The sequence below is a fragment of the Thermobia domestica genome, chromosome 9, assembly GCF_964235325.1.
Source record: "Thermobia domestica chromosome 9, izTheDome1.hap1.1, whole genome shotgun sequence".
In the NCBI taxonomy this organism is placed as follows: domain Eukaryota; kingdom Metazoa; phylum Arthropoda; class Insecta; order Zygentoma; family Lepismatidae; genus Thermobia; species Thermobia domestica.
Genome location: NC_137462.1, coordinates 15,454,748 through 15,466,750, shown reverse-complemented (window position 1 = coordinate 15,466,750; position 12,003 = coordinate 15,454,748). Strand labels below are relative to the sequence as shown.

Below are 12,003 nucleotides of genomic sequence, written 5' to 3'. Positions count from 1 at the left end.
GTTACTGGTGTTTGTTTGTCTATCAGTGGTGAAATTTATTTTTTGTGACACGAAGCCTCACAAGGGTCTACATGATCCTACGAACGTTTTTCATATTTAAATTTTTAATATTTTGTTATATATTTTTGTTTAAACTGTTCTTTAATAGGTTCTGTTCATCATAAGCAATAAATCAGCACTTGTAAGTGATTTGGCTACTTTTATAACAGTTTTCATTAACAGTCTTAACAAAAAAACCTTTTCCCATTGTATCAAGAAATACTAAAAATTCTTACATTTTAGGCGTCATTTCTAATAAAATGTATGCATATTATGTACGAACAGAGCAAATACGTTTTATACCAAATACGAAAGATAAAATTTCATACACTATGTTACGAAGAAAGATAGAAATGGCTCTTATCACGCAATAAATCTTTAAAACATTGCATATTTTTGAAACCCAATAATTGTGCATTAGCATAAAGAAGTCTTACTGCAATATTTGACCTAAATTGTCACGAACACACTTTAGTAGTTTCGTTATGTATAGTGGTCAAAATATTACTAAATATCGTATCTAGAAACATAGGAAAACATTTGAAAACCAAATAAACTAACATTAATTAGATACACTGATGAAAGGATGAAACAAACTGTTTTTTTTTTCCACCAGTTTTTCACTTGGTGCGAATAACACAAAGACTGAAAGAGTGACCGACTGGACAGTGACTCTAACCCTGGACATCGGACATACCGTGTCGATGTGTTAACCACAGCGGAGCCAAGTGTTCGGCGCATCGGCATGGTATGCCGGACGTCCAGGGTTTAAGCCGCTGTCCAGATAGAAACGTTTTCCCTCTTTGTGTGTTCTAACATTATTTAAGTCGAAGCCAGACAAAATGTAAGAAGAAAGTCCACCTAAAACAACACATGTCAATAGACTGCATGCTAGCGCTACTTCCTTCTTACATACTTATCACATCATTTTTAGCTAAAGTTAAGTTATTTTCCTTTAGTTATGGTTACGTCTCATGAGGGTAACGTTTCTTACTAACGGTTTGGCCATTATATTAAAAAAAAAATACTATTTGTTTTATGTCACTCCCACCACCATTATCGTCACGCTAAATTTAACCTATTCACCTTCTTTCAACTTACACAGAGCCATACTTCACGAATAGAATTGTCGGTAATAATGGAAGACATTTTGTATTAAACAGCGAACAAAAGAAGCAAATGCTCACGAGCCGATCACATTGACATATGTTGGTATCAAAACCACTTCACAACAGTCTTGTAGAACAGACAGGTCTGAAGTGAAGCAGCCATACCAACACACAGTGTTTTCAATTTAATTTACACTTAATTAAAATATTTTAAATAACAATAGAAGAAAACCAGAACAACATTAATTTCTGCGGGGTCTGTCAGACCCCAGAGTAATCACGAAAAGATAATGACCATCTCATGAGAAAGAAGGTGTATCGTACTTGATTAAACATAAATATGTTAATTCTTCATTACTGCAAAAATAATTGTCGTGGGAATTCTTTTGAGAATACTAGCTTTCGGGTGGCTTGTTATTCCTGGGAAAGGTCTGAAATCAAAAACCTTCTGTTGGGAATTTATTTGGTTTCTCGTATGGCATTCATTCAAGTTCTCATGCTTAGTGCATGTCGTATCAAATTCGATTTCCAATTAGGTAATTGGTAAAATAGGTTTAACATCTTTTACGCGCCAGTAACTCTAAATGCGATTTTCCCACTACTTTTATCATTTAAATCAGTTAAATTGCGGGACGTTATCTAGTAGACAGGTTGCAGACCGCTCCCATCCTTCCCAAATTTACTTTACTTTCCTCGTATAGTGTGTTATAGAGAGGCCTCTAACGTGACTGTTTTAAGATGACAAAGGGCATGAAATTTGTATACATACACTGTCTTCTTAATATCTGAAATCAGAAATCTATTTAATTTGAATTTGATTGATTCATTGGATATTTGATGGATAGAGAGACAGCAATTGGTTTGGATTTATTTGTAAATAAAGAGAAATGAAATTCAGTTGAACATCAATTTATGAACTCGCTCAAGCTCGGTACCAAGTTATATGGTTCTGAAATAGATTCAACAAAAGGCATTGGAGACATAAAACCGAGAAGCTCTCACGTAGAAGCAGAATCGTAAATAGAGTGGTACAGAATGAAGAAGCAGCAAAAGCTATTTATAAGATAATTGCTTCTGACTAAGACATAACAAACTAAACACGAACAACATCAAGTCAATTATCTTCACCCTCAGCACCTGAACTTGAGCCTTCGTTCTGAGTCTCCATTTATTCCTTACTAACGTTTCTTAAGTCGGATATTCATTTTGAGCTAAGTATTTTAACTTTCATTCTAAAACGTAGAAAATATACTTTGTATTTGCTTTAGTTGCGAGTAGGGTTGTTTTGTCACGATACATCTGTTTGAGTCAAAAGTTACGTAATAGTTCATTCCCTTAATGCACAGTCTTGGACAAAAGCCTGTTTGAGTCATCATTTCGATTGTAAAATCAAAAGAAAATAATACCGTTATTCATTCTTAAATTTTCTTAAAATATTTCAATTGTTAAGTAAGTACGGAGAATAACATTCACAACCATACTGAATAAATCAATGTTTTCTTTCAATCGGATAGCGTTTTCATTGAAGAGAGTTCTTTGTTGGAAAAGCTATTGAGTTATGAAAGTAAATGAAATTGCAATTAATAGGTCGGAAAGTTTTAGTTCTTTTTTCGATTATTATCATCCTCGGTGATTTTGTGAGTCCGTATGGTTGACAAATTAGCACAAGAATGTAAAACTTACCGGAGCAGGGCAAAACGTTTGGCATGTTCCCAGTGTAGGGTGACGAACATACCCAGGTGCACACACACAACTAACTAAAGATCCAAAGCAATACACATATTCCGGGCCGCAACGTCTCTCACACGTTCCAGGTACTTCTCCTTCTCCACATTCTAGAAAAAGTTAAAAGAATATGACTACTTACATTCATGCACTTACTGTAGCACAGAACATAGAGCATATAAAGATTTCAAATGGAACCAAATTATTATTTAAATGGAAATTGGTAAATATTTCCATACAACATTGTTTTGTGGAATAAGAAAATTTAAGAAACAACATTCGTAAGAAGATAGGAATACTACACCAGTCTCTTCAGGTATAGTAGAATACTAACAACTGTTTTCCTACATTGTTACTACTGAGGGAAGTACTACTGAGAGGACTATAATCGTCTCCAAGATGGACCAGAATAGGGAAAGCAGTACCACAGCCTGATATTTACCAACTGCATAATTTACATATCGTAGTTTCGACCAGTAAGGTTAAGACGTTATAGTAAGGAGATCATATAAGTGTAATCAAGAAAATAGTATGAAATTATTTCTAACTTTTAAAGGAAAAACAACAGTATTACAAAGACCTAGGATCAGTCGAGAGGAAAATAAAAATGGGTTTCTATTTCGGAACAATAAGAATAAATTGAAGTCTGTTCATTAATTACAGAACTGAAATGAATTTTGAATTGATCCTAGGATACCATATTGCCTAGAGTTAGTTAGTTATTTAATTTTCGGACTTGCAGAAAATTACATAAGGTAGTACTTACTGATGTAAGGTGTTGATATTCGATAAGTAAATTCTTAATCAAAGGAAACAAATCTGTGTTTCAGTAGTATCAAATATTCCACACCTGCAGTTCATTGGGTGGAATGTTTTTGTTATTCCTGTTTACGTTTCTTTATACAGAAAATGTCATTTGTAACTGTTGTCGGCAATTTCAGGTATAAAATTTCTTCATAAATTCTTATGTAAAACTAGTTGCAGTGCCTTGAAGAATCGAGATTTTACAGTCGGAAATGGTTGCAGCAGATTTTGCAATATTGTAGTTTCCAATTTGGAAGGTATGAATGTGAACTTCCCATGAAAAAAAGGAGCAGATCTTGTGGGTAAAGTTTTACAGGAGTTACAGGTTTCAAAAACACGTAGCTCAAAAAGAATGATACACCAAATTTTACTAAGTACTTTCCGTTTTCTTCAAGATGTGCCATTATAAATTTCAATTTCTTCACGGATTATTAACAATTTGTAGCGTGGAATCAATATGGCGGCAACATCTCTGTAGCAGAACTTATTTCTGATACTAACAAAGCGGACAAATTGGCTTATTTCATTATCTGTTTAAAAGTATTCGGATAACGTCACTTTTAACAATAATTAAACAGTAGCACCCCCAAGACAATGGAAGTAACAAAAATCCTGTAAAAACAAATTTGGTAGTCATAAGTACATATTTGTTGAAGAGATTTCAACTAAACTTATTTATTCATGATTACTTTAATGATAAATAGAAGCGAAACTGGACGAAGAAGACCATGGAAGATGCGGGCATCATGCTGCAACTGGAAATCGAAATTTCAGGAAATCGAGAATAAATTATGTAGGATATTCATATTTTTATCTATGAATTCATTGTTTATTCACGGTTGCTCACATAAATACAACACGGAAAATGGTAAGTCGCTAACTCACAAAACAAAACGCATACATCCTATCTTACGTAAAAATTCATACATTAAAAACAAGTAGCATCTACAACTTCATGTTGCAAGATTATCATGGAGATTTGGCATTTTGCTACTTGAGAAGTCAGAGACTAAGTATGTTAAATTTTCTTTACAGGTGAAATTGATGTTTTAAGTGTTTCCGAGTAAAGCATATAAACATGAGCCAGGAGTTACAAAATTTACTTATCAGGAGATATTCATTGAATAAAGTAAGAATCTTGGATCTCTTGATTATTTGTTTGTTGTCTTGCGATAAAATTCTCGCTCTTCAACTACCATTAAACATACCAGAGACAAGATGTCTCTCACACTCTGACTTAACAGAATGCATCATAAGAAAGAAGAAACATACTTCATAGCACGTTGATGTATCTATGTTCAATGTTGCCCATAGATCTTTTGTTTGTTCAAGATTTGTAACGAAACTGAAGGAAAATGGAATGTTGATCTTCAGGTAACGGAGAGAACTCAAAGTGGATTCTGCCATTGTCATATACCAAAATATATATTCACAAATTGAAAACAAATAGTGAAGTTTAAATTTCCATAATTTTTCAGGTTTTTATCATATTTTTGTTTGTACACTTATGAATTGTATATGTTATCAAATAAATTAATAAATATAAATACGTATAAATAATATAAAATGAAATTAATAAGCTGTTTGTGAGAGTTCTGATACATTTCTTTGTACGTTGGGGTCAACCTCAGTCGTCAAACAATTTATGTCATTTTGCGTAGTACGGTAGGAACACATCCCTAATTTGTCATTTTGTTTTACTTTTTCTTGCTCAAACAATAACTCTATCTTTTTAGATTTAACAAAATCTAAGTTTCACTCATAATCCTATCTGCAGAAGAATAAGAACTTTGAAAGTAAGCTGAGCTCTCTCAGTCACTACAGCAATGTGAACACTTCAATTCTTTGTAGTAAACCGAAGAGTTAAAAGTAATATGCATATTTTATTCTCTACACTTGTCACAACGTTTTTTCACATGTCTATTATTCCAGGATTTATGCTGTTATTAATTTAGGTTCGCCAATACTTACAAATATTATTCAGGAGAATTATACATAATTGCTTGGTTACACGTCGTTAATATCCTGATATTGTTTAAATATATGGTGCAGTTGCATTTTACCTTCGCGCACGATGGGAAACTCAAACTAGTTGTAGTGATTATAGAAGTAGTTATTACATGACACAATAAAAACGAACTCAATATCGTTGTTTTTCGTAATAGTATACTTTGTCAGTTTGTATGATAGACTGGGCACGAAAATAGAAAACCCATAAGCCAGTAGGCATTTTCGAGGAAAAGTTGACATGCAGCATTTTAGCAAAATTCAACGTCCGGATAACAGAGATCCACCGAATGCCACATAATTGAGGTGTCCGTTTTTTTTTTGTAAAATTCATCAGAGAAATGTCAACACTACGCATTTTTTGTGTGTCTATCTAGGATTGGCAGATTCACTATAGAGTAATATGAAAGCCACTAAATAGCAGGGGAAATAGAACCGCAACTAATTTACAAGAGGTTTTTATTTACAATAGAAACGGAATATGATATAAAATTTGAGATTTTAATAAAATAAATTTTCAAATTGCATTCTCTTACAATTATTTGTATCTATTTAATATAGATATAACTTCTTGCAGGATAGTGTTGAACGTCCATGCTTATAACCTTAGTTTACCTCTTGTTAGGAATATAAGGGTAATATAGAAAGTTCTGTCGCTTTTTCACCCTGCACCTTCGGACATCAATATGCCACCTATGACGTAGCTGGAAGATAACAAATAGTCCTCATCAGCATCGAAGACGTTTCGTCAACTTTCTGGAATGCCATGCATTCTGTTGTGGTAGAACTTTCTGGGACGTGTAGCAAAGAAATTTATTTTGCACCGCTACTAGGGATTTGAACTGGCGTCCTCTAAGGTGATTGTCCAAGGAAGGGAACATGTGCCATTCTTCCGACGCAATGTCCGGGGAGAAGCAATAGTGTTTCCCATCCCATCCAAGAAGTAGAATAGTTCCCGTGTCATCCTAGCCATTTGAGACTTAGTATTGTTTTCTAACAGGAGGATCCCTTTGCGATTCAGAAGTGCTGGCTCGAGGGTTTTGATTTTCTCTTGAACATGGGTCAACTGCTGACACTACGCAGTTGCACTGATGCTCTGATCAGCTGGTAGCAGTTCCCCATGCACGATGGCGCCAGCAGTCAACCAAACACACAGAAGAGACTTCTTCTGGTGCAGTGCTGTTTTCGGCTGCTTTGGAGCCGATTGATGAGCTGCAAATCAATGATGGCGACACCGTAGAGCTTCATATATGATCCACTTCTCATCATACATCAACACTCTGTCCACAAATGGCTCATTCCTCAGACGATACAGCAAAGAAACTCAGGTGTCTGCTCGCCTTGCCTTCTGACCATGTGTCAAATCTTGTGTTACCCATTGACCCAAGTTGTAGTGCTTCCCAAGTTAACGGAGAAGCTGTCGAATGATTTCTTCACTCACACTGAATTGCAGTCCAGGTCCTCCCACGTCTGTCTACTGTTAGCCTGAATTACTGCCTGACGATCTTAATTATGTAAATGCATTTTTCTTCTGGCGCATGATGCGACTTTGACTGTTTCGTCATCTTCCTCCTTAAACCACCTCTGTACTGTCCGCGTAGCCGCGACACATTAATAAAGGCCTAACCTATCTTCTGCCCTGCTGCAGCGGCGTTTCACCCCAATTTAAACTCGTAGACGCCCTTATGACGCTCTGTGGAAGTCTCGTGTTCACTTTGTCCTTACACACGTTCACAGTGTAAGTGAACAGCCACAACCAGGTAGTATGTTGGATATACCCACACCAACAACTTACCTTCGCATTATCTCCATTTGCATTAAACTCACTGTGTGAGGCCCAATGTAACACTACCCTCCAGAATCAGCGATAGAACTTTCTTCGTTACCTTTATAAATTTTTCAGTTCTTAACTAGTAAGCGCTCTACTTTTCGTTGTTCAAGAAATGTTATTTACATAATGATCAAATATCTATTTTACTAACCAAGTTTATCCCCGCTATGAGTACCCCAGCACAAGCTTAATACTATCCTCGCAGCTAATATCATATATACTTGTGTTCTGTTACTGCACTTCATTTCATCATATAAATTACTTACAATGCTCAAGTCTTCTTCCTCTTTATGCTTACCCAAATAAATATACCAGTAAATAAATAAATCCTGATAACCATCTCAAAATGAAACTTCCAATAAATGAATGCTCATGGCTTCAGAGAAGGCGTTAGTTTCTACGAGCTACCCACGCTTTTATTGGAATGAAATTCCACATTAAAAAATCATCATTATGACGTATTTCGAGGTGATTTACTTTACAGAGGATAAAGTCAATGCTATTATTAATCTCCATTTCTTTAGTTCGTTAGTGCTGTTGTCCCTAGGTAGTTTCGGGTCTTCTTGAGTTTCTGGATTTATGACACTATCCACATTCCAACATGGATATGTTGAAGATGCTTTATCTGTCAAGATAGAAGTGGCAGATTAACATGTGGCACCGAACAAGGTCTAGAGATTTTAAGTCAGGCTTCCTAGACTAGAAATAAATTACAACTCAGACAGCTAATCTGCAATCAATAGAAACTAAGCAGTGTTATTGTCAGGAGCCAATATACTGTGATGGTATAAGTTATGGTTTCATCCTTCAGAAACAAGACTAACAGGCAGACTAACGGAAGTGTCACTCTCCGATTTGAATGAAACTTCGCACATTTGCAGAACATCGAAAATCATCTATACGTTTTTTTTTTATTTCGACAATAGCGCATGTTCAAAGGTAGAAACCAGATATTGAACGTTAGGGGTGGTCTCGAAGGATATCGAGAAACGAATGATTTAATGTAGAAGAAAACATAATGCAAGGAGTTTTAGAACAGCTGATTCAGAATCTGACGTGAAATTTACGAAAAACAAAATGACAGATCCAACAAGGCGATTACAATTACAAAAATTCTTCTGGTTTGAAATGATGTGCTAGCCAAGAACAGTCATAGTTGGCAGGGATTACTGCGAGGAGGTTGTAGACCGATTTGAAACCCCTTTCTGCACTTATTTTAACATGATACTTGATTAAAGTGAGTCTTTGCACCTCTGAATTTTTCGGAGTGCTATTGTATATTCAGGGCCGCGGTGGCTCCGTAGTAGAGCGTTCACCTTTTGCGCATGGGGTCCCTAGTTCGATTCCAGCTTGCGCTAAGTGAACTTTGCGGGGAGAAACACCGTGTGCGTGGGTTACCTCGGGGTTCTGCCGTTTCCTCCCACTTTCTGCATTCCACTATTTCGTTCATTGCTCACCGTCACCGTATCCTTTACCCTATCCAGCATAATGTAAAACGTAAACCTCAAAATTTTCATTTCATTTGTGTAGAGTGAGAACGTAATAGTCTATCTTCAATTCTCATAATTATGAATTTATTGAGAAAACGTTTTGCAGTAACAATATCCCGTAAAGAAAGTGTACGCACACATCCTATTACTTCAATAACTGTGGCAAAAGCGCAAACTCTGTACATAAGATGTTATATGATTTTGAAATGCATTTTTTTAAATAACCACAAATACTTAATAACGTTTGCAAATAATGGTGATAATCAATCAGAGATTGGATTGTAGCTATATTATTTCCGAGAAGTAAAGTAATGTTACAGTTGTAGAGAAGGACAATGTCAGAAAAGCGTCACAGGAAGCTTTTTTCTATAGCCTTTTTCTACAGCAGAAAAGTGTCTATAGGTTCAAGACACTACTGGAAGAAGAAGAGATGGTAATCACGAGCAGATTTCAGTTCTTCATATAATATTTGAGGGAAATTCAGATATAGAACATGTAAACAGCAGACTTAGCAGGGGTTGGATAGAAAGCAGAGAAACGGAAAGAATAGAGTATGAGCGTAGACTGTTACGTACTATATGAAGCATTGTGGTGTGAGAGCGTTTATAACACGACATAAAAACAGGTGGAGGACAGGGACCTGAAAAGCTGTCCAGAACCAACCAAAAGAAAAGGAAGATTGAATTGAAAACTAAGCAACAATTTAAAAGTCCTGTTTTTTGAAGCCATATGTACTTTTGGGTAAGTGGAAGTTATTCAAAATTATATTTAATACTTCGTGATACATTCAAGCACGCAACATATTAACCGAAAGGATACATGCAGTACGATTTTGATTTAGCTTTGGGTTTAGCAAAAGGCTATCTGAGAACTGGACTTAAAACTTAACGTAGGGTACCAACTACCTGGTATACCTATTTTATCTATTATATATATAATTGCATTGTATATTTAACGTAAAAGATTATTAACTCATTTGAGGCCCCAGTCCAATTTTAGGACACTTGAATGTTTATTTTTATAACAAAGAAGGATAAGGTTGTCGAGTTCTGCTAATCACAGGCAGCAGTTGAAGACTTCTTCTAATGTACTGTAATCTTCTTATACATTTTTCCTTTCCTTCTGGAAAGACGGGCGCTCAAACTTATGTGTGTAAGTTACTTTATTTGGATACAGTTCGGGAAACATTATGTTTCCGATCTAGTATTTATATACGTCACACCTACCGCTTCACTCAAACCACATTGACTTTTGTCTTTCCCATTATTCCTATCATTGCTATATATGGATTCTGCCTGTTGTAATATAAATTCATAAGAAGATACTCAGAGGAAAATTACATGTGAACAGTGAACAAATATATTGGTATATAAGTTAATATATAGTTATCGCCATGTTTAGTTAAATTATATATATTTGACTCGATGTGCATATTATATCCATTAAAAAGTTAGTGGCAAATTACCTTCTTCTTTGTTTACAATAAAAGTGAGCATATATGTCGTTAAGGGATAGAAGATTTGGGAAGACGGAAGTGATATTTAAAAAGCCAAAGGGTTTACCAGATACTGGATTTCGGTGTCATCATTACATTTGAGCATCCAGTTTTCATCATTACATATATATATATATATATATATATATATATATATATATATATATATATATATATATATATATATATGTTTTTCTTTTGTCTTCCATGTTGGGGGTAACGCCATTGTATGCCCAGGTAAAAGTATAAAAGTTTGATGTATCATGATTCCACTCGTTTCAATTAGAATAAGCCAATGCATTTATATTACATAATAATACAGGAAATTTTTACATGTTACAATTGTATTTTGACATTGCTTACAGCTCAATAATTACTTTTGTTATCTTTCATGAAAAAGCCAGCTTCAATCTCAAGTGACAACCTATATATATATCTTTGATTTGTATTATCATTTCCATAATCAACTAATGGAAAACAAACACTAAATAAGCAAGTATCCAACTGAATAATTATTTTGATTGGACATTTATAATTAAAAAAACACTTAAACACGCAATAATAATGAAAAATATACTATCTGTAAGAGACATAATCTCGTTGGAAACAGTATTTAGTCATATGTGATATAATAGAAAAATTCAAATGCTTAAAATTAAATAGAGTATTTAATACAATATTCAAGCACACGTTAAAAAAGTTGATAAATTTTACGATTGGGATGTTGATAGGAGTTTCGCATCCCTTTGCAGCAATGATATATGAGGGAGGACCTACACCTTTACGTGATATTCGATCCCCATCAGCAACCACAGGGAATCAAACTCAGATTACACACGCTAGCGAAACACATTATTTCCAAATTGAACAGAAACAGTTCATAGGCAATTTTACGAGCAAATTTCTTTTACTTAAAGATAGAAATATGAATTGCTTACAGCTCTTATATATATACACAAACAAACACATATATATATTGATACATATAAATAGATAGATAGCTAAATATGGATATAGATGTATGTGCAAGCATGTGTGTAGGTTGTCCTCATGAACTAAAAACTTACGATTATTTTGCGATTAGGTGCATATAAGAATACACATTACTTATAAACAGTTTCACATATATATTGACTCCGTTTCACACATTTCCGTTCAAATTAGTTAACATATTCATAATAAATAAGTGCGAAAATAGTAACAGAAATGAATTGCATACAACATAAAGTAATTTTTAATTCTTACTAGGACATAATTGCTTTGGGATGCATCTGCCATTTACTTTCTGGTCACGCACCAAACCATCTAAACAATAGCAACCATTTGTAGGTGGGTTGCATTCCGATGTCATTTGGTTACAATAATAATCGCAACGGGGCCCCACCGATGAAGCCGGAATTTCCTCTGCTCGGCATGCTGCAACAAAATGTACATGTATATTAATAGAAACATTTGTATACCTAAAACATATAACTCTACAGATTAATATGATATTAGGCTACT

The 12,003-nt window shown here is 34.7% G+C and overlaps 1 protein-coding gene across 1 annotated transcript in view; it reads right to left on the bottom strand.

Moving 5' to 3' along the window:
• Positions 1-12,003, bottom strand: part of LOC145693902 (uncharacterized) — a 47,446-nt gene that overhangs the window by 13,378 nt on the left and 22,065 nt on the right. Inside the window, exons 3-4 of the mRNA XM_081770068.1 lie at positions 11,746-11,916; positions 2,832-2,983 (exon numbers count right to left, since the gene is read on the bottom strand). Of these exons, the coding sequence (XP_081626194.1) occupies positions 2,832-2,983; positions 11,746-11,916 (323 nt within the window). The remainder of the gene's footprint in view (positions 1-2,831; positions 2,984-11,745; positions 11,917-12,003) is intronic.